Source organism: Cyprinodon variegatus, unplaced genomic scaffold (genome assembly GCF_000732505.1).
Source record: "Cyprinodon variegatus isolate N-32 unplaced genomic scaffold, C_variegatus-1.0 Scaffold641, whole genome shotgun sequence".
NCBI lineage: Eukaryota > Metazoa > Chordata > Actinopteri > Cyprinodontiformes > Cyprinodontidae > Cyprinodon > Cyprinodon variegatus.
Window position 1 is genome coordinate 323719 of NW_015151094.1, and position 22960 is coordinate 346678.

The following is a 22960-nucleotide window of genomic DNA, read 5'->3' on the forward strand; positions in this document are numbered from 1 at the left end:
CCGATAGTAATCCAGTTAATGCAATTCCTATATTATAAATTAAAAAAGATGTGAGTCTTTTAAATAATGAAAGAATGGAAACTAAATGAAATAGGGGTGAAGTTAAGTGTATATATTAGACATAGTTATTACAGTTACTTAGAGATTTACCAGAATGACTAAAAGATAATTTATCTGTTTTAACAGCAAACATTGTGGCAGTCATTATTAGTTTGCTGAGGGTGGAAGAGGTCAGACTGAATAAGGTGGATGTGTGCACACATTTAAAGGCAGTCATGTAAAGTAATCAGTCTACAGGAAACTATAGGAAGGACCGTATACCAGAAATTCATCATAGTTTGTTTAGAACTGCACAAGGGTGGTATGGCTACAAAGTTTTTGATAGGTGCATAACCAGCTCATGACTGGCTTAAAAGGCTTGAGGGAAGGGAATAACGTTACATATTTTTTGGGGGAAATGTATTGCTAAAACAATAATGAAAAGGAAACAGTTATAAGTCTAGCAGAAAATGTGGAATGAAGATAAGAAATGGAAAGGGACTTAAATAAAAATAGTAATGAAGAACTTAAGAGGCCAAAATAGAACAGAAGACGTGATAATTATGAGATTACAGGTAGGTCATTATTTACATATTTACACAATACTCAACTGAAAACAACGCAGCCGTTACATATTCTTGTACGGTAGGGGGCGGTATGTACCACGAAGGTATTTCTATACGTTAATAAAGAAAGAGAAGAAGAAGAAGAAAGCCGTCAGCCAATCAGAGAGTCGCTAAGCTGCGGAAACGCACAGTTCAAAAACTAAACGGTTTCAGTTAGAACCAGTCCGCTGGCGAGGACAGGGAGCCTGGGCTTTATAGAGAAACGGACTGTTCCTAAATCGAACCGTTTTATTGTTTTTATATAAACTATTGAAGAAATTGAAAGGAAATTCTGGAAATTAATCGGAGACCTTTGCTTTAAAGGTGGGTCATTTGTTTAATACGAATTCATATGTCACCTCGGAGAAATAGCTTTTAGATATATGTGCCACTTTGATGTAAATAGTTTCCAGTAACTAAAGTAACATATATATATGTATATTTTCAAGTGTATTTAAATGTCCAGCGTAATGAACCTGTTGTTTCAACAATTTGCGGAACATAAAATACACGGTTAAACACATCTTGAGGCTCGCGGGTTACTGTTTATCCTAGCATAGCACAATAAAGAAAATGTATTATTAACACTTTGCAGGAGGTCTCCCTTACCCGACCTTTATAACTATCATTGTGTTCATGTCACTAATGGTAATAACCTTAAAACATTTACAAAGGCGAGGAGGGAAAAAGTTCTGCTATGCAGTACACTCTCCTGCCGCTAGATGCCGCTACAGCTTCGGCACCGCATTTGAATAAAAAAAAAAAAAGCAATCTTCTATTAAATCTAAACACATCTTAAAGCAAACGAAAGAGATGTGAAATGTCGGCTAATCTGTTTTGTATAATTTAGAATACGTCTAGGATTGTGAGTTAAAAGATTATTAAGTAGACGGGTTTTATTTGTTTTTTGGAGGAAAAAAAACTAGTTTAGCCTGTTTTCCATTTTCTGCTCTCACTTTACATCAGGAGCTTAGAATGTTTTTCCAACAAGATGCATCCTGATTAGAGCATGTTCTCTTAGGTCAATAAATCTGCCTTAATACAATGAATAAAAAAAAGGGTTTGGCATTAGTCATCATGCAAATGTAGAGGATCATGTATTTTCACATCCCAGCTCTCATCCCAAACAAATTCATGACTATTTGCAGCTACAGGAAAGCATGGCTCAGTGCTTGTCTTCCCCATATGGAGGTTACTCAGATGGTGAGGAGGAAATGGCTGTGTTTGAGTCCACAGCAGCAGAGCATGGAGGCATGGCAAGGCCACGTCTAACTGAGATCTCTGTCATTTCTCCTGGGCTTGAAACCAGGCCAACCATCACACAGACGGTGAGACTCCACAAAAGCATGTTTTTGTTTTTTCCTTCTTGTCACACTCTTATTGATATAAAAAGGGACACTGTGTAAGATTTACATCCATCTACTGGGGCACTAGTGGTCTGGTAAATAAGAAAAGACAGAATGGTACCTTTTATTAAATTACTTTACCTGTCCTGCAGAAAGCCTGCAACTTTTGTCGCCCTTCTGACTCATAAAGGATCTCCATTGGATGAAAGCTGCACCAATGTAGATTCTTGTTTTCTCTAAGTTATTACATTTTTCTTTCTTTTTGGTTTGGATGGCCCTCCATTGCAATAGAAAGTGGAAGGTAGAATCCTCTACAGTTATTTTTGCTTGTTTTAAAATCCTCTGCCATTGACAACATGATACAGGTAAAAATGCATAAGGATAAAACATTTTGTCCCCTTTCAGCTACTCTAATTAAAAATGGCGACTTAACATGGCATCTCTCATCGGGTATTAATAAACTTCTAATTCTAAGCTATGACATCGCTTTCGTTTTGATGTGATGCTATTATTCTTTGGCAGAATATTTGTCACACACTGTCCCTAATTTGTGTCAGTAAAATGTTAAAGAAAAACTTCATTTTACATGTTTGTATCTTTATTTCATCTAAACTAATTTTTTATGGAATTAAGGTAACTAAAATAAAGTATTAGTTTAGGAAAGCCTATTATCTTTTATTCTCTATAGAAAGTTGCTGTGAAACCTGGCAGCCCTGATGAGAGGACCTCTGAAAAGGTGAAAGTTTTTCTGCGCATTCGCCCACTCACTGACTCAGAAAAAGGAGAGGAGCAGGTAGGACAATCTAATGTTTGTAGCTATTATTGTCAGATTTTTTTTTTTTACTTTTTTCTAACAAAAAAAAAACTTTTTTTTCCACTTTTTTCTAGGGATGTGTGGCTATCCAGGACGAAGAGACATTGCTGCTCAAAGCACCAACTGACTCTCAGAACATGAGGGCAGCAGAGAGAGGCATCACCCCGAACGTTCACAAGTTCAGTTTCTCAAAGGTAGGAGAATCACAGTGTTGCCTGTTTCTCTTAAATGGGTCATAGAACGATTATATAGGGTATTTGGTGCTGGGCCTTAAGGGCTCTGAATAGGATGTGTAACATTGTTTGGGCTGAAATTGGCATATTTGCTGTTTTATGATCCCTAATGTAAGCCTGGTTAAAAGCCCTAGAATAAAACGACAGGTTTTCTTCCTGTTATGGTATGCTCGTGAATATTAAGTTGATCTGTGCTCTGATTGGTTGGTTTACAATATGCCTGAACTATTAATTGCATTTGCAACAATATCGCGATAGGATAAAACTACATTTTCTAACCGCAAAGGACGAGCTTTCACGGCTCACGTGATGGGGGTGACGCGCTAGCAAAGTAACACACAGGGAAACTCTATATCGTCCACAACTAACCTGCTGAACAATGGCCTCAAACTGGACAAAAACTGAAACAACTGAAGGTCTGGTACCAAAGAGGAACAGTACGTCACTTCTGTGGCATTATTTTGGCTTTAAAAAAGAAGACTTACATCTTCATGACCATTATTCATGTTCTTGGTCCAGTGAACCAGTGGGCTGGTCTGTATATCAATATCGGGGTGTGACAAAAGTACAGGCCGACACCTCATTTCCAGAGAAATGAGGTGTCGATGGGGTTCGAAGTTCTCTGTACGTCAATTTCACCCACTGAACTATTGTTATTCATCTATAACAATGTAAACTGGGTTTGCATTTTATGACCTCTTTAATAACTAAGATGTGGATAGAGACTGCACTCTTTTGATTAACATTCTGTTATTTAAAAACTGGCTGATCTTAATATTAATTCTATCCATTTCCCTTCATAGATATTTGGTCCAGAAACAACTCAGCAACAGTTCTATGAGGGAACAATGAAGAGGATGGTGAATGACGTTCTTAGGGGAGAAAACAGGCTCCTCTACACTTATGGCGTCACTAACTCTGGAAAGACTTACACAGTTCAAGGTACACGAGCTCTCTAATGTAAATGTGCTGATTGACTAATCAGTCAAATTACTTAAATTCAGAGCTTCAAACTGAAATGCTTTCTCTTCAGGAAACAGTCGAGAGGCTGGCCTGTTGCCGCGAGCTTTGGTGTCTCTGTTCAGGAAACTGCAGGGTCGTCTCTATGGTGCTATGGACCTGAAGCCGGTCATGTATCAGGATGTGAGGCAGCTGGACACCGGTGAGATCAAGGCAGAGGAAATCCGGCGGAACTCCCTACTCAAAGAGGTAAGATATGTTTGTAACAATTGATCATAAAACGGTCTTAAACCTTCCAACAATGAATACAGTTCCAGTGAAAATATGTTTACAGCTTGCCAAAATGTATTTTATTGAGGTATTTTGTTCCTGGGATTTATATTTTGATCTAGATACTTTTGCCTCTTTTTACTTGAATTTGTAAAAATAAAAAAACAACTGTTGCCTTTATCCTGTTGAACAAATATGCTTAAAAGTCGTATATTATTCTGCCCTTATTATGTCCCCTATAGGAAGCTTTATGATAAAATGATGCCTATAGCACTATGTGGGATTTATTCTGTCATGAAATATAGCTTCTTTTCTTCCAACCATCGTGTCACTTGTTTCGTGTTGTTGCCGCATCACATCACATCTGTAGGCTTAGCAAAGTCTGAGAACTCTGGACCACTAAAAATACATAGACTTCTTAAAACGAAGATTCTACTAAAAGAGCCATTTATTCATCTTAACTTGGAGCTGGAATCAACGCCGTCTGTCCAACCACCACTCGCTGATCAGAGAAAGTGGGTTTCTACAGTCCGCTCAACATAGGTGCCTCCTGGATTTGAAGTTCTTGCATTGCTGTCATCCAGGTGCTCTTTTTCACTGGACAGGAAGGTGCTGCTGCTGTGACAGTAAAACTCGGGCAGATTACTCAGACATGTAATTGAATTAAAAATGGAGGTTAATGTTCTACTTGCTGGGCATTGCTGCCTGAGGCATCTCCACCAGTGCCTTGAACAAGTGTGCCTTGTACACTCCTGGGCTTTAGCGGGTCATCAACTGGGGACCACCAGTCATGGGTCTTCCGCTCGTTTAACCCCCAGTACTCTTGGTGGTGGAGCGATGGCAGGGAACTCTCCCTACCAACCCCTTGCTGATGCCCTAGGTGTTAGGCCCCCACCCTATCTCTCCTCCTTAGCCATAGCCAGAAACTACCCTTCTCTGCCTCATCTGCAAATTCCCCGATTGCTTTGTGATTTCTAGCTTTTGTGCAGAGAGTAAAGTAGCAGGATGCTGAGGTACTTATACAGCTGCTCCCAGGTTTTTTTTCCCCGTTACTTTTGGCCGTTGCTGCCCTCCCTGCCACAGGCACTCTTGAACTTGAAGCCAGCCCTCCATCTGCAATGTTGGAGCCCCCAGCACTGTGGTTAGCTCCCTGGATCTGGGTTCCTTTTGTCTGTCCTGTGGTTGCAGTGCAATGTTGCTTCGGGCCCCCTGCTTTACATCCTTTCTCCCCCTAGTGGATCCTTAGACCTCTGAAGGCGGTTAACTTCTCCCATGCATCTTCTCATAATCCTAGAATCGTTGCCTGAGTCCATTCCGTTCGTTACCATGTGGTCCTTCTAATTTTGCCCTTATTCCAACCGGCCTCTTGGGCCTTCAGGTTGTTTTCCTTCTCTTACCTTCGTAGTTGGTTTGGGTGTCCTTTGGAACTGGTCGGTAAGGTATCTCGCCTGCCACTCCTGTTAAGTAGTAGTTAAGTAAAATGCCACCTTGTATAATTTTGATGGAGTAGCCTATTAACCTAGTTAAAAGCTCATGTCTTTTTCTGATCTGAAACTTAAAATCATGACTTAAGTTGTAATTTTCTAGATTTCTGGGGATTTTTAAAGCTTTTGTAATGAAAGAAATGGTTAGGCAGGTATTAAAATTAATTACCCGTTGTGATTTGTTACAGGACGAATTTCAAACCACTCGCCGAGATGGTAACACTACCATCTGGGACAGCGGCATTGGAGGACTGTCTTCCATCAGTCACACCGCCACTCAGCTGGAAGGTCAGACAAAAACTCAGAAATCTGTCTCTTTGAAGTTGTTGTTTTTTTTTTTTGTTTTTTATCAAATATTTAGGTAGTTTATTGTTTAAAGATAAACACATATGGAGTTTGTATGAAATAATAAAACCCTAAGCTATGTTGTTTGCTTCCTTGCAAAATCAGCTATTAAAAAAACATAACTGGTGGATACTCCCTCTCTATCTACAGAAACGGACAGCGTGTGCCTGGATCCCGACAGCCTTTCTCTCAGTGGAGGCGGCGATTTGGAAGAAGGGGTGCAGTTTTCCATCTGGGTCTCCTTCTATGAGATCTACAATGAGTTTCTGTATGACCTTCTGGATGCTTCACCCTCCCAGCAACCCCGAAAAAGGGTAACTCTGCGACTCAGTGATGACAAGCAGGGAAACCCCTACGTCAAAGGTCATTCTGACTTCTTTGGAAGAATAACTTTAGTGGATGTTTTTAGTTAATGTATTACAATGTGTTAGATTTAAGCCTTCTAACAGTTTTTGTTCTGTGTTTTAGCTCCACTGTTCTGGTTTAAGGGATCTTTCTCCTTTTTGTGTCATAGATCTGACTTGGATCCAGATTCGCAGTGCTGAGGAGGCGTGGAGGATCCTGAAGGCTGGGCGTCGTAACCAGAGCTTCGCCAGCACTCATCTAAACCAAAACTCCAGCAGGAGGTTGGAGCATGCCGCCCCTTTCTTTCTTAAAACTTTCTTTAGACTGAGCTTCACTGTTTTATTTGAATTGTACTTGATGGGTTTTTTTCTTGTCAATCTCTATTTCTTATTTAGCCACAGCATCTTCTCCATCCGTGTTCTTCATGTTCACCCTGAAGCCAGTTTAGGCCAGGCCATGCACATCAGCGAGTACGTTTTCACCCATTTTGTTTTTTAATATAGCTTGTAGTAGTGAATCTAAAAGTTGTATTGTGTATTGTTTGTAGATTGGCAGTATGTGATCTAGCTGGGTCTGAGCGCTGTAAAGAGCAGCGAATCGGTGAGAGGATGAAGGAGGCCAGCAACATCAACACCTCCCTCATGACTCTGGGGCGCTGCATCGCCGCTTTGAGACACAACCAGAACAACAAGTGCGTGAGGAAGGCTAAATATGAGGGATAAAATGATCAATTGGGTTTTTGACTAAGATGATTATCTGAAATTCCTTGACAGGTCAAGACCACCTCAGGTGGTGCCCTTCAGGGACAGCAAACTGACCCGTGTCCTACAGGGCTTCTTCTGTGGCAGAGGGACCTCCTGCATGGTGGTCAACATCAATCCATGCGCCTCAATCTACGACGAGACCCTTCAGGCCCTCAAATTCTCTGCTATAGCTACACAGGTGATAACACTCTTTGGTGTGGAAGTTCTTAGTTATGGTGCAAAGTTGGTTGGTTTCAAAAGTAGTGTGTTTTCATCAACCTAATGCTTAAACATCTGACATTTTAAATGCCAGCTGCATTTTCTGTAACATGTTAAGAGAAATCTTCATCGACTTAACCTGGTTTAATTTCAGCTTGTCCATGGACCGTCCACAAAGACCAGAGTGGCCTACATCCTGTCCCTGCTCCGAGAGCCTGTGGCAAACGGCAATGAGAGCACCCTCATAGAGGAGGAGGAGGAAGATGAAAGTGATGTCGAAGATGGAGATATCACCCAATTGGATGTAGATGTAATGTCGGCCATTGTTTTTTATTCTTAAATAAGATGATATTTATCTGTTTAGCAAAGCCAAGAGCTGAGCTTAGTCCCAAAAACTGAAGTTTAATTACAGTTTTATGTTGAATTTTAAGGTAATTGAAATGTGTGATGTGAAAACTGCCTCTAATATCTAAAGGCCAAAGAGTTTCCATTAATCTACCAGGTAACTTTGTGTCGTTTAGTCTCTACTGCGAGCCATCGAGGTCCTGAGGAAAGGTGTTTGGCGTGAGCGGGAGGAAAAAAAAGCCCTGGAAGCTAAAGTGAGACTGGAGGTCCACTCAGAAATGATGGAAGTCATCACAAAAATGAAAGAGGACTTTGCGTATGTATGCTTTGTCTTTATCTTTTTAGTTTGAATCTAAACAATCACACCACAGGGGTCAAAATGAAAGATTGGATAAAGTGGTCACACCAACCTTGATAGCAAAGTTGTGACCCAACTTTCAATTTTCAGCATTTTTTAATGCATCGTCAATCCCTGTCAAGAAATTGACAGGGATTGACATCCTTCAATTGACATTTACCTCATTGAATTTTACTTTTTCTGCTTAAAGCTATAGGTTAACTTTAATGGTTAATTCTGTGTTACATTAAGATGAAGAAAATCTGCTTGATATTAAAGAGGTACATGAAGGTATCACATGCTGTGCTGGAATGTGGTGATAAGTGCAACATCTTCTATCCAACAGGGAGACCTTAGAGGTTGAGAAGGGTCTGATTGAGCAGAATTATGAGAACAAACTAAGTATTCTGGAGAAACATCTAAAGAAATACTACAACCAGCAGCTGAAGGTAAGATTTGGTTGGCTTTCAGTGATTTTAATGGTTTTACAGAAAATAAATGCTTTATAGAATTTAAAGCTTGTGGATTAGGTCTATAGACTGTTAGGAAACGTTTTGATCCATTAAATTGATCGCCTCGTAGGAACGTGATCAGGAGATTGAAGAACTGAGTGCTGCTCTTGAAGAAAAGAGAAAGAAGGAAGATGTCCGGCCCATAACGGCCCCAGGTGTAGACTCTGAGGAGCCGCGGCGTTCTCTCCGCCTTTCGGTTCAGGCAGAAGTGGGCAGACTGCGCAGTGAGCTGGACCAGTGTCGCGCTGAGCTTCTTACCAAGACCCAGGGTATAGTCTGACCTCAGTGATGTTTAAGTCGTGTTGGTGTTAGTATACTATTAAGACATTCTGTTTGCCTGTGCAGAGATGGAAATGCTGAGGATGAAGCTGGAGGTACCGGGTTCAGCCGGCGTCCTCACCACCTCAGCTGATCGCAAGCTGCAGGAGGGTCAGCGGGTCAGTAACTTGGGCACCGCTACAAATACTTTTTTTTTTATGATAGTCTTCCCTCTAAAAGGCACTAAGAATACGCTTCCCCCTCCCAACAGAACCTGCGGCAGCTGCGCCAGGATCTCCAGAAGCTGGGAGTGGACCTGCAGTCTAGTGAAAGAGCTTGTTGCCGCAATACAGGAGCAGAGAGGCTGCGCCAGACACTTACAGCTGCGGATGAGACACTAGCCAAACAGGTAAGTAGGCACACTGTAAAAGATCTTCGAAAATTAACCCAATCTATATTAGTGTAACTACAGATACATATTGGTGAATAAGGCTTTCAATTCAGTTTACTTATATAGCACAAATTCAAAAAAAGTGTCATCTCAAGGCTTTTTAGAGACAATTCTACCATATCATACATGGAAAAAGCTTATTTCATTTCAAAGCTTATTTCAATCATTATATCCTGAAGTCATATTTTCATATTAGGAGATACAGAGAGATGCATTTATTTCTTTGTTTGGAGGATAATTGCTTACAGCTAATAATACAAAATACTTCCCTTAAAGTAGAATTTTGTGTAAGACCTATAATTATTTTCAATACAGAAGAATCAGTTACTGATATTTATTACCATGTAATACAGTTTTTGTAGTCAATCCTAATTTGGGGCCCTCTCTTATTATCTATTAGCTGATCTAGAATCAAACATATTTAACACTTGAAATCTGTAATGTAATCTTTTTCTTTTTTTTATTGAATTGTGAAATTTCATTTTATGTTCTGATTATGATGAAAACAGTTTGTTTCCTTTCTCATTTTGAAATATTCTTTTTTCTCCCTTTGCTTTCTAACACTGGTTGCAAACCAGCTTTTAAACTGAAATTAGGATTCTAACATCCTCACCAGGTGATAACTGGGCTGGAGCATGTTGCACTTTTATCATCTAATCATTGCCAGCTTCATCCTCCTCCTCTCCCTCTGTGGTCCTGTCTAACCCTCTCTCCACTGACTTCTTCTCAGAACCAGATCCTGATGGAGCTTCAGAATGACCTTACGCTGGTCAAAGCAGACTTACGACAGAAAGCAGAGATGCTAGCAGGGCGCTCCCAGCCGCCGCAGAGTTTTGCTGTGCCCTCTACTTCAGGCTCCTGCAAAAAGAGGGGCTGCGCGGCCACGACGAGCGAAGCCGAAAACCATCCGCCACAGAAACGTCACTTTTTCCAGTCCATGTTCCCGACGCGTACCCCGACCCGTAAATGCAACACTCGTATGGCTGATGAAGAAAGCTTGACTCCGTATTCAAGAATCTTGCGTTCTCGCCAGCCTTCCCCACCTCCCAGCCCCTTCCGCACCCCACGCAACATCAGAGGAAAATACTGAGCTTTCAAAAGCCTGCAATTAAGCTTTCTGGTGTTACGTAAGGACTAATTGCTGGGTATCTTTATATTTTTGTTTTTCCTTTTATCCACTTTGAAGTGCAGTGGTTTTACACTTGATGCCAGTAAAATAATCAATTCTTAAAATTTTCTCTCATGACTCAAGGACTGTAAGGTCAGAAGTGTGCACGTTTGTGTTTGCATGATGGCACCAGTGTATCCATTTAAGCTGCATCTAATTGCAAAGGAAAAACTCACAGCTACAATTGAACCATTTACTTCCGGCTTTTTTTCTGTGTTGTCTAAATATATTTAGAATAATTTTATAAAACTATTCTGTCTTGTCTTTATCATTGTGTCTGCATGCCAAAAGTTTCAAGCTTTGTTTCTTCATTTTGAGGAATTTTCTTGTTCAAAATAAAAATGAATATTCTTTGGCATTTCAAAGATGCGTTCTGGTGTTTTTATTCTATCAAATTAACAGATTTTTTTTTTCTGCAAATACATAAAGTGACAATCAAGTCAAAAAGAGAAAATATTTTTGATGTCTTTACATTGTCCATTTTAATTACTGTGAAAATCATGGCGTAAAGGAGATAAGGTTCAGAGGAGACACCCTCCTGACTGGTGTGTTGTTGTTGGAGAGGGTACCAAACGGATCAGCTGAAGGCGTCTCGATTTGATCTCTGACCTGCGAGATCTGCCTCAGCAGAGCCTTCCCTTCTTCCCGTGCCTACAGAGCAATCAAACAAAAACTCAGTGTAATTATGGACTTTACGACAGACCGATCATTGACTGCTAGAACACTCACATTGAAGTCGCAGCAGCGCTGAGCACAAAGGGCCGCCTCGTCATAGAGCTTGTTTTTGAAATAATACTGACCCAGATACCGCAGAGCTGTGCTCACCTCCGCATGCTCCGGTTGTTCCTGATAGGAAAAAATACACACGGCTCATTCAAAAATAAAACATCAAAAGATAAGAAAAATAAGATTTCGAATTAGTTCTAATCCTAAACAGTACAAAACAGCTTGCAAGAAGTCAAAGCTTAAAGCAGCTCAAAGTACAGATGTTCCCTTTTCGAAGCTTACCAGTAATATTCCGTTTGGAGAAAATACTTACACCACATGAGAAAATGTCTTGAATGTAAAGCATGTAACACTGAGCAGCATCGTCTGACTCGTTCAGCTGCTCATGGAGCCTGTGGAGGGACCACATATTACACTGGTGGGAAAAAAAGCTGGAAAATCACCTTCAAGTCACCTAAACTGGGATTGGTACATCACCTTCTCACCTTTTGTGTGTAGTAACAAACCCACCTTTAAGCATATTACCATCACCTAATATCTTACTCTACTAAATTGTAATGTGACCAAAATGGAGTGCCTCTGTGATCTGAAAATTGTGTTTTGTTAAATTGCATATCTAATTAATTGCCCTACCCTAGTATAAATACAGTAACCTGTTATTAAAAGTAAGTTGGAAATAATTAGCCTTTATATTGAGGCCTTGCATCAACCAAGTCTGTGAGGGAGCATAGAAATGGATGCAACAATATAAAAATGGAAAAGGGAATAATGTTTTATAGTTATCCATCTTTTTATTTCCAGAATTTTTTTAATTAGGCAGCTTAACTAAAACATCAGCTGCTATAGGTTTGCCTTTAAACAAAAAGTTGAAAAAAAAAGCTTACTTTGCCAGTTTGAGTAGAGCCATTTTTTCTACATCGCCGACAGAATAAGCCCTCCAGTAGCACTGCACAGAAGAAGAAGGCATTTCTCTCAAACACACAAAAAAAATATTTTAAAAGAGTTGCTGATAAAAAAATGTCTACCTTCTTGGCTTCAACTTGCTGTGATAGTTTTTCGTAGCTTTCACCCAGTGCAACCAACATGCGTGAGTCGCTGGGTCTAAACAACAACAAAAACAAATCAGTGAGGCAGAGTTTAACGTGTCTGAAAATGTCAACCCTTTAAGGATTTTTATCCAAACCTGAGCTGGTGAGCCTTCCGGTAATAATACAAACAGTAAAAGGGCATCTTGAGGATCTCATATGTCTGACCTAATCCATACCAGGCACGATAATCCCGCTTGTTCACTTCAATTGCATGCCTAGGGGAGGAGAGAAAAAAAAAAGTTAGGGCCCTAGCAGTAAACTTTAAGTAAAACTATTTATTTTATTTTTTTTTAAAGAGTAGTGAGGAGGACTTTTAAGGAATCCTAAGTCTCAAGCAGGAAAGATGGCAGAAACAGAGCTGATCCCCCACCTCAACAGGGGGGGGTAAAACTTCAAGAATTACTCAATATTACTGTGGAGAAAATATCAACCTTATCCCTGTAAGAGTGGCACAGACACTATTTAGAGTTGTTGCAAAGCAAAGTTGACATTGAAGCAAGAATAAAGATAATTATTCTGTGGTGGCATAGGTGTGAGACATGCGTTATACTCTGAGAAACTCTGCTCTGCTATCCATCTTAGATCCATCTCTGCACTCTCCACCTCATAAAATATATGTGGCTGAAAAACAGCAGCGGCAGCATGTTTTGTCCAGCTTTAGGATTTTATTTCTTTCACCTCATCGGAGATAGTTTAAACTATTTTCTACCCAAGAAATCCCTAAATTGTATTCTAAATTAATATTTAACTAGCTTACTGTAATTAATCCTCTTTTTTCCATCCATCGAATTAGATGCTTGGCTTCTTGTAGTGTCATAATTAATTTTTATTTTTTTAGATTAATTTCAGGATCATCTTGGCATTATAGGCAGTTTTTGAAATTGTAAAAATAACTGAAGTGCGTGTAAAGGATGAAACTGATCTAACATGAAACTTAAGGTTTTGTTAATCCAGAGTTAATATATCTAATCTTCTTAAATCTTTCTTTGTTGATAGTGCATCAGCCTCAGTATAGCTAAAAATCACGAGCTGATCCAGAAGCTGGCTGGAAAAAACTGCATCCAAGCCCTGATCTCTACTTCACAATTAAACAATGAAAAATTCATACATACATTAACTTAAAGGAGAAGTCCGGTCACATTCAGAATTCAAACTTCTAAAGGTACTTCAAATATGAAATTATTACATACTGTTCAATAAATGATAAGTGTTTTAATTAAGAGTTATTTTCATTTGAATGTGCTTTCGAATGAAATGTTTGCCCGTGTTTGTCAAAGAGCACTACTGCCACCTACCGGTTTGTGACATCATGGTGCAGTATGGGCTGTTAAGCAAGTCCCATTGCTGTATCTTGTGTTTGTCACTATGCGCTATTATCCAAGTCATCTTGAAAAGATTCTTCTTTGAAATGTTGGCTACATATTACGTGTTTTTTTTCTCTGGCCAGAAGTTTGATGGTAAATCCTCCCTCTTCATGTTGGCAATCCAACGATGAACCCGTCAGCGGAGGATCATGAATTGGAAAGGTGAAATAACTAATTTTATTTCATTTTTACCCGAAGTATTACAACATCCAACTGCCCTTCACGTGGGCATTGTCAGTTTAACTATAGCTCTCGCAAATTTCAATAGGCAAGTCCTCTTGAAATCTTCAATAAATGTTGTTGTTTGCAGATGTGTCTATTAGTTCCCATTGATTTCGCTTGTAAAGCGGGGAGAATGGCGCTAAGCTTACCTCACAGTGACGTCACTGCCAGATGTCAGGAGTGAGGTGTTACTATATTTGGGCAAAAATGGCAGGTCCCTTACCCAGTGATCGCAACAAAAATTGTTTTTTTTTTTTACTGATTAATGCTAAATTCATTAAATCACCACAAATGTATTAGTTTTAGGTATAGATATTGATGCATTGATTATTCCTTGCTGACCGGACTTTTCCTTTAAAACAGGTGCAGGGCAGCCAGTTCCTCAGGGTCAGGATCCTACAAATTTTAGATGAATCCTAGATCCAACATATCAAATCAAATGGAGGAATTATCTCTTTATTACGCTGTCAATTTCACCAGAGTCCTCTTCTTCATCTAATTCCTTGATTCAGGCATGGATGACCAGGGAAATATCTAAAAAAATACAGAATACCAGGGCAAAAGGACTGGAATTACCCACCCCTGACTTAAAATGTCAATCTTTGCCATCTAAAGATAATAATTTGTAGTTTTTAACCACCACCAAAAACCACATATTTATTTTCAGACACTGAAATGCTGCAAGAACTCCCCAAAAGTTTGACCGACTTGGGCAGCTGTCGCTAGAGATTCCCAGTGCGAAAGCCTGCTGGTATGCTCTAAACCTGTGTTTTTCAAACCTGGTCCTCAAGGCACACTGTCCTGCATGTTTTAGATGTTTCCCAGCTTTCACACACCTGTTGTCAATTGATAGCAGATTATCCAGCTTTGCTGAACTGCAATCATCTGAATCAGGTTTGCTGAACCTCAGAAACATCCAAAACATGCAGAGCAGGGTGCCTTGAGGACCAGGGATGAAAAACACAGCTCTAAACAATTCCAGAATATTTAAAGGTGGGATCATAATCTTGGTGATCAGATGGCATGGATTAAATTTGGAGATGTACTTCCTCGCTTAATACATTCCTACTATAACTACTATATCTTCCCACTCATTACAACAAATAAAGCCACTAGCTCGAAAGATCTGGCTAGCTCAAATGGTAGTCATCCGCCCTGCAAACAGGAAGCCTGGGGTCGTATCCCAGCGGGGGGATGAGCTGCCAATGTGGGTCCTTAGGAAAGACCCTTTACGCTACTGCCTGCTTTGGGGAGTGGCGAAATAGTGGTTAGGGGGTATTGTGCTTGGAATCCTGAGGTTCTGTGTTCACGGACTGGCACTCTGGCTCCCTGAGCAAAGACCATTAACCCTTAAGGGGATGAGTTAAATACAGAGTTAATTTCGTTGCTCTGTACTTGAGACAATGTAATGACAAAAAAAAAAAAAAAAAAACAAGATTCTGTAGAAGCCTGTTCGCCTGTGAGTGGCTGCAGAGAACACTGTACGACCAAAATTGTTGTATCCCAGGTTTGTTTTTTATCAGTGGTGAAACTATTGCTGTGTGAACCAGCCTTAAGTGTCATCATGATCTAAACTCTGTACTCATTTAATATTTCTTCAATGGTAATTCATAGCGCATATGTTTTTTATGACAGGGTGTGACGGTCAAACAAACAGGATCTAAGTTTGAGTTCTCTCCTTATTTAGTCCCACTGAGCAGCTAGCTTAATCACTCACTCACCCTGAACTCCTTCAGGTTAAGTTAGGAGCTCTGAGAATGTTTTGGAAGACAGACCCAGCTCTGCATATTTAAAGCTCTACACCTGTAAGAGAGGTCCAACAGCAACTAAAGTTGTTCAACCTGTAGGCCTGGATGGCAGCTGAAGTATTCTTCATTTCCATGTACTCATGGCCCATGAGGGTCCAGGCTCCAAGACAACGGGGGTTCAGTTTGAGGGCCCGCTGGAAGTACAGAGCCGCTTTCTCATGCTGAGAGCGTAAGCTGTAATAGTTACCTATAAATCAAACACATCAATAAACAGAAACCCCCCCTGAGTATTTATCATTAGTTTCTGGTTTCAGGATAATGTTTAGACTTATTTTCAACAGTAGGAACAGTTCTATTAACAGCTAATAACAAAACTAATTTTTCAGTCAGTTTTTTTTTTCCATTTATCTTTTGCCAAATTAAATATCACAAACCAAAAATAAGTCCAGCAGACAGCTGCATCTGGTCCAAACGTAAAGCACTGTCACTACCCAATCCGTCCCGGAAGCACGATCCGTACCATCAGCTCATTTGCGCAACCAGATACACATCCAGGTCGCCCTCGATTTTACTTTGTAAAAAACCTAAATTACATTTTTCCCTCCTGAAAAATAGTAAGCGTACTAAATTATAATGTGTTAAAGGTTAATTTCTTTCCTGAGAAGATAAATGCATTAAAATCATCCTTGCCAGAAATGGGATCCTATGCTACTTCCAGAAGCTAACTTTTTTTTTTTTGCTGCTTTTTCAAAGCAAAGTCATAACAATTGTTTTAAAGATTTGTATCAGCGTATTTTAGTGATTGAATGATAGAAATAAGTACTTTTAGAACCAAACATTCTTTATGGCGACCTGGATGAATATCTGGTTGCACATGTGCAAATGAGCCGACGGTACGGATCGGGTAGTGACAAAGCACATCAGCACTGTTCTGCACTCCTTCCACTGGCTCCCTATAGCTAAGAGAATAGACTTTAAAATTGTTCTGTTAGTATATAAATCACTGAATGGATGAGCACTTTGATACATAACAAATTTGTCACTGTATAAACCTCCCAGACCACTCAGGTCTTCTAATTCCTGCCAGAACTAGAACCAAAAACGGAGAAACAGCATTTAGTCAGTCTCCAAGACTGGAGAAGTGCTGAAAGCCTGAGTTCTTTGCAATGATTTTCTAAATTTCCTACACCTAGAAACATGAAAGGTGTGACATTAATTTAAATTTAGCTCACTGTGTCGATGTGGTTTGTGGAAGGTCTCTACCATATTTCCTCGTAAACTCAGTCGGAACCAGATGCAGAGTGTCCATCAGGGGTAATTTTAAGCCTTGTTGCCACAGAAAAGTATTAGGTCTTCGATTCAACTGCCTGGATGCTAATATGCTTTAATCTAAACTAGTTAATTGTGGGGATTTTTCTTGTACTAAATAAAACTAGTCAGTTGCACATTTTTTGCAGCATCAAACATGTTCTTCCATAGTTTGATCTGTAGCCAATCATCCATATTTTAATCAATTCAAAACAGCTTTTCTGTCCCTGATGCAGGAATCCATTCCCACTGCATAATGCTGCTACTACCATGCTTCACTGCTGTAACAATATGTCCGGGAAGATGAAGGGTTCTGCTACACAAGCTGACAGCATCAGGGCTAAAATAATCAATATGGTCTCATCAAACCAGAGCATCTTCTTCCACATGTTTGGGAACTGTAGGTTTCCTCTTGCCTCACTGTCTCTGACCTCAAATTAGCTGCAAGTTAAGTTGCCTGGTTAAAAGACTTTCCCAACTGAGCTGAGACACTCTGGGCCTCTGTGCTCAGCCTTTGATTATCTCCACACTGTTCAGCCTGCTTAGTTTAACAGTTCAATGACTTGTTTAAAAAAAAAAAAAAATGAGGTTCTATTATACACAGAATGTCTCAGTTAACTAATCTAGAAACTCCCAGAGTACAGAAGAAACAAAAATACAGTGTAACAATTTCAGATTTTCAGCATTAAGCATTAGAATTTAAGCATTTTGTTTTCACTATGGCTGCAGCAAACGATTATTTTGCAAATCGATGAATCTGTCGATAACTTTTTTTGATTAATGGATTAATAATCTAATAGCAAACGGATACTTAAAGAAGATTTTAAATTAAACTAAACCAGGTGAAACTAAAACTTTTCCACTTGAGGAATTCTGGATAGAGCGTATTGACGGACAAAAAAGATTTTTTAATCTTAAATGCAAAATGTTCATATTTTTTTTTTTACAATTTTGGTATAATTACTCCTCTAAGTGGGTTACTCTGTCAGGCAAAGACAGGTTTTAGAATCTCTATACTCCAGTTAACAATCAATAACTTGACGATTATTTCAATAATCGATTAATCACGATTAACCCGATTGTTTCAGCCCTAGTTTCCACTTGACAACCTTTTCTTGGCCTGTTGTATAAAATCTCAAATTATACTGACTTGTTTCAATGTAACAAACTCAAGATTATAAAGCAAGTTAAAAGATTATTCTGAAACCAAACTCAACATTAGACGGTGATTATGGTGGCTGTATTATGAACTGGATTAACTTATTGCTTACCGATAACGCAGCACGTCTCCACTCTGTACTTATCAATCTCCACCAGATTATGGGCCAGATAACTTAACTCAGGTTTCATACTCTGTAAGGACACAAAGCACCGATTTGATACAAAAACCAAGAAATAAAAGAATCCTGAATATTTTAGAAATCCACTTTGGTCGTACTGATTCATTCTCTAGTCTGAGGCGACACATTAGAAACTGGAAACTTACTTTGACATATAGCAAATTAGAGAAGGTGTCCATGTTGTCGATGCGATATGGATCTTGCTCCCTCAGCTCATTGAACAGCGTCAAAGCTTGATCGATGTCTTTGATAAGCAGAGTGATTACTGTTAGTCTTCCTACACACAAAGGATTTTTATTGACATTTAAAGCCATCTTGAAAGGAAACCTCTGATGTTGTGGTAGGCTACGGCGATCTGCGAGATGATGTAGGTGCTCTTGGAGAAGCCGGCCTCGATGAGGTTTTGGTATTTCTGTAACGCCTCTTTGATCATTTGAAGCTCGGTGTACATATGAGCCATGAAGAAGTCTTTAATCCAGCAGTCAGGGAGAGAAAGAGACTTCAGCTGTAAAAAGAAAAAAGAAAATATAAAAAAGATGAAACAAACTATTTAGCTGGAGATTAACAATTTCTTTCTTGTTACCATTTCGATATTGGTGATGAGGTTGCTCAGCTCGACCCATGCGCCCCAGTGAAGAGGAAGAGCTTGTATGGCCTCCACAAACACTTCCACTGCCTCCTTCAGAAGGTCAAGCTTTCGTAAAACCACCCCATATCTGTTTCCATTCAAAAACATAAAAAACGTTTGGTTTTACTCCATGTTTTTCTTTATTGAATTCCTGATGAGTGTGCACATCGTAGCAGAGGAAGCATTTACAAATATAGGGTGAAGCCGTCCAGCTCTCTTGCAGTGTGCTTCTTACTGAGCTCGACTCGCAGTTCACGCAGAGCTTCGTTGCGCACTTGTCCCTTTTCCAGAGGACCTAAACACCACCACACAAAAAAACACCCAAACAAATGGTTTACAGGAAACCAGACAAACAGCTCCTCAGCGCTCATAAGCATAAATTAGAAGGTCTTTACCCAAACTGTCCACAGTCTCATCATCTTTCTTTTTCTCGCCGGACTAAAAGCAGAAGAACGGTTAATAAAATGCCTCCAAAAAAAAAGAGTAATCCAACTTACAAATGAATCCAGCCGATTCAAGCGAGTATTTAGAGAATCTTACCAGATAGCGAGAATACATGTAGAGGAAATAAGCCTTCTGACTGCAGCAGCCTTTTAGAAAGTAAGCAGCGCGGTCATACTCTTTCAGGTCAAAGTACGATTTGGCCAGTGTGAGCGCATCAAGGTCTTGAGCATCTTCCTGTATAAAACATACATAAGGATAAAAGAATATTAAACAATCACATAACTGCACGATTTCATCCCTGTTTGATTCTAGAAAGCTTTGTTATGATTAAATTTGATTTTATATTTACCATTACTTCAAAAATCAGTAAGCAGGGTGAGTATATACTCTATGCAGCTTTTTCCTGCATGTTGAACACTTTTTAATCACATATTGGAGCTGTAACGGTACAAAACTTTAGCTTAACTTTAGCTGACCACATAATCTATAATTTGTTGCGCAGGAAGACTGCAAACAGGAACCTGTACAGTAAGATAGTCCTCAAAAGGTCTAGGGCTGCAACTAACGATTATTTTGCAAATCGATTAATCTGTCAATCTGTCAATTATTGATTGATTGATTGATTAATCTTCTAATAATCAGATAGCAAAAGGTTCCTTAAGATTTTTTTTAGGAAATTAAACTCGGTGAAACTAAGACTTTTTCACTTGAATTTTGGACAGAGCATATTGACATTTTTTCTATATTAAATGCAAATTGTTTATATATTTTTTAAAAGCATGATACAATTACTGCCCCAAGTGGGCTGGTCTTTCAGCTAAAGGCATTTTTTAGAGTCTCTATACTCCAATTAACGATTACTAAATCAGTTGACGATTATTTCAATAATCGATTAATCTGATTAATTATTTTAGCCCTAAGAACTAAGTGGTTAGATTGATTTCATCCCAAGAAACTAAACCACAACTTGCCTTTTAATTCTTGTAGCCTGACTGAGTAAGTGTGACTGTGTGCAGATGGTTGAAACTGTATAAAACCTAGAAAATGTTTTTCAATATCAGTCCATATTCTCTATTTTAAAAAGTTAATCACTGCATAGTGTTCTTCATTTGATACTTCTTCACAGGTGACTGCTGCGACCAAATAGAAGACATCTGGACGTTTTTTGTGGAACATGTCTTCAAGACTAAAAAAATAGTTGATGTGACAGTTGCTAACCTCTTAATGGAAAGAAAATAAATCAATCAAATCGTATCCCTATTGCTCCAATCATTCCTCTAAACTATTACATCCAGATCCTGGTTGTAACTGACCTCGGTGAATGGTGGTGCTGCGGGTAAATCATCCTTGGGGAGAGGATCCAAAGCAAACGCCAGTTCAGACGCCCTGGGTGTAAACAGTGTTGGAGTTAGTGTTACCAGTTTGTTTATTCATCGAAAAATAAGATAAGAAATTAAGATCTACACTGTCTGACAAAGAGCAATGTCAATCAACAGTATTCTTATCCATGTTACGTAAAATTGCGAGCACAATTATAGACTTAATGCTAACCAATGTGATCTCTTCAAAAAAAATGGGAATCTACTATGATGTGCTGCAATGTAATGTTTATCAGCAGAGCTAATTTAGCTAACAAGAGATAGCTGGCGTTCATTTGGGGTCTTTTTCTGAACTAAGTTAAAGAAAAAAATCATATTAAGCGGCATAATCTTATGTTACAGTCTTACCACTTGGCGCTATGCAAGAGTCCTCTCTCTTTACACAACGAAATGACAGATATTAGCTGTTTCTTGATTTGTGCCAGGTCTCCGAACTCACTACACAGAGCCGCCATTTTCATATTTCACTAAGCGAGCAGGCGATTGGTAGAAGAAATAAGCTACGACATCAAACTTCCTCTTCCTTCTTTCAGAATAAAAGCTCTTCCTCTTCCTTCTTTCAGAATAAAAGCCCTCCCTCTTCCTTCAGAATAGACTTAAAAATCTTTTTAGACTTTAGACAGATTTTATTTGTCATGTGATTTACACAAGTATAAAACAATAAGAAATTTCGTTTGGAAACAGCTCACTGGACAATTTCATCTTTTTAAACTTGCAGCTTTGAAAAATAGTAAAAATGACTGTAAATTTACAGTTCTAACTTTTTTTAAATATATATAATGATAAAATCTAATAAATATAATAATAAAATACAATACAATAATCCATTCTACAAAACATTCAGCAGTCTAATGGCAGTGGGGAAGAAACTGTTGTGGAATCTGCTGGACCTGCATCAAATGCTTCTAAGTCTCTTCCCAGAGGGCAGCAGGTAGAATAGTCCATGGTGGGGGTGTGAGGGGTCCTTTATGATGTGACGGGCTCGGGACACACAGCGCTGGGATGAAATGTCTTTTATGGAGGGAAGAGGAGCCCCTGATGATCTTCTCTGCAGTTCTCACCACTCTCCTCACTTTCTTCCAGTCTGAGGCGCCGCAGCCTCCACAGCACACAGTGAGACAGCTGGTCAGAACGCTCTTTATGATGCCTCTGTAGAAGGTGGTGAGGATGGGTGGGGGCAGATGGGCTCTCCTCATCCTACACAAGAAGTACATGCACTTCTGTGCCCTTTTGATCAGTGAGGTGGTGTTTACATTTCAGGTGAGGGTGTCTGTGATGTGCACTCCCAGGAATTTGGTGCTGTTGACCACCTCTACAGCTGAGCTGTTGATGAGCAGTGGAGCGTGGTTAGGCCGTTTCTTCCTGAAGTCCAAGATGATCTCCTTCGTCTTCTCCACTTTCAGGATCAGGCTGTTATCTTTGCACCAGTCCACCAGCTCCTCCACCTTCTCTCTGTAGTCCAGGTCGTTGTCATCTCTGATGAGGCCCACCACCGTGGTGTCTCCTGCAAACTTCACGATGTGATTGGTGGTAAACCTGGGGACACAGTCATGTGTCATCAGGGTGAACAGCAGGGGGCTCAGGATGCAGCCCTGAAGGAAGCCTGTGCTCAGGATGATGACATCAGAGGTGTTAACCCCTGACTGACTGAGGTCTGTCTGTGAGGAAGTCTAACAGCCAACTGCAGAGGGATGTATTGAAGCCCAGCTTGTCCAATTAATGACTGACAGTAACAAAAACAATAAGACAAAAGAATGCTTACAGTTACACACAAAACAAAATAATATGAAAAATAATAATGATATTAATAATAATACTGTGTCATTAATACAAAAAAGACATATAAAGGTAAATATGAGAAATGGTTAAGGTAGAAAGAAAGGAACAGAAAAACAGACTGTTTGCAGAAAGACGGTGCAATATGTGTGATTGTAGCTATCTATATGAATGCTTACAGAGTAAAGAATTCAATTTTCTACCAGAGATACAGTGACAATGATGACAAATCTCCCTCAGAGAGAAAGGCCAAACCTTAGCCGTGTAAGGAATTTCAAGCCAATCCTTGTCTTTTCAAACAATACAGTGACAAAGTGCTGAGCCTATTAAATCTGGGACCTGCCTGTGCCCTTGAAGCAGCAGCTGCGGGTGTTCACACATGGACAGCTGCAAATCCCCTTTGATCAATGAGGATTATTCCTCAAATAATATTGAGGATTTTTTTTTTTTTTGCTTTTATTTA

The 22960-nt window shown here is 39.5% G+C and overlaps 2 protein-coding genes across 3 annotated transcripts; one reads left to right on the top strand and one right to left on the bottom strand.

The window, feature by feature from the left end:
* Positions 1-810: 810 nt before the first annotated feature.
* kif20a (kinesin family member 20A) lies at positions 811-10766 on the top strand. Of its 2 annotated transcripts, XM_015393441.1 has the most exons (19): positions 811-968; positions 1793-1972; positions 2679-2783; positions 2879-2998; positions 3841-3979; positions 4071-4246; positions 5940-6039; positions 6247-6459; positions 6611-6722; positions 6837-6911; positions 6989-7132; positions 7215-7383; positions 7558-7713; positions 7925-8064; positions 8432-8534; positions 8668-8866; positions 8943-9034; positions 9127-9264; positions 10037-10396. In XM_015393441.1, the coding sequence occupies exons 2-19, from the start codon at positions 1805-1807 to the stop codon at positions 10394-10396; spliced, it is 2709 nt and encodes a 902-aa protein (XP_015248927.1). In that variant the 5' UTR covers positions 811-968; positions 1793-1804. The 2 variants fall into 2 exon arrangements, with proteins under 2 accessions (XP_015248927.1, XP_015248928.1); XM_015393442.1 differs by lacking the exon at positions 811-968 and having other exon boundaries at positions 1805-1972; positions 10037-10766.
* Positions 10696-21250, bottom strand: cdc23 (cell division cycle 23). The gene is made up of 16 exons (XM_015393443.1): positions 21070-21250; positions 20656-20728; positions 19439-19576; positions 19294-19336; positions 19088-19193; positions 18854-18986; positions 18598-18775; positions 18417-18514; positions 18202-18283; positions 15716-15869; positions 12384-12503; positions 12226-12301; positions 12085-12146; positions 11514-11592; positions 11204-11320; positions 10696-11125 (listed from the first exon to the last, which is right to left on the bottom strand). Exons 1-16 carry the CDS (start codon positions 21180-21182, stop codon positions 10973-10975), a joined length of 1725 nt encoding a protein of 574 aa, XP_015248929.1. The 5' UTR covers positions 21183-21250; the 3' UTR covers positions 10696-10972.
* Between the last annotated feature and the right edge of the window lie 1710 nt (positions 21251-22960).

Excerpts from the sequence above, each read along its gene's own strand:
- kif20a (XM_015393441.1), top strand. The coding sequence starts at position 1,805 with ATGGCTCAGTGCTTGTCTTCCCCATATGGAGGTTACTCAGATGGTGAG. Across the intron at positions 6,912-6,988 it reads CAGGCCATGCACATCAGCGA|ATTGGCAGTATGTGATCTAG; the intron begins GTACGTTTTCAC and ends TATTGTTTGTAG. Across the intron at positions 7,384-7,557 it reads TCTCTGCTATAGCTACACAG|CTTGTCCATGGACCGTCCAC; the intron begins GTGATAACACTC and ends GTTTAATTTCAG.
- cdc23 (XM_015393443.1), bottom strand. The coding sequence starts at position 21,182 with ATGAAAATGGCGGCTCTGTGTAGTGAGTTCGGAGACCTGGCACAAATC. Across the intron at positions 19,577-20,655 it reads CAGCACCACCATTCACCGAG|GAAGATGCTCAAGACCTTGA; the intron begins GTCAGTTACAAC and ends TGTTTTATACAG. Across the intron at positions 12,147-12,225 it reads AGCAAGTTGAAGCCAAGAAG|TGCTACTGGAGGGCTTATTC; the intron begins GTAGACATTTTT and ends TCTTCTGTGCAG.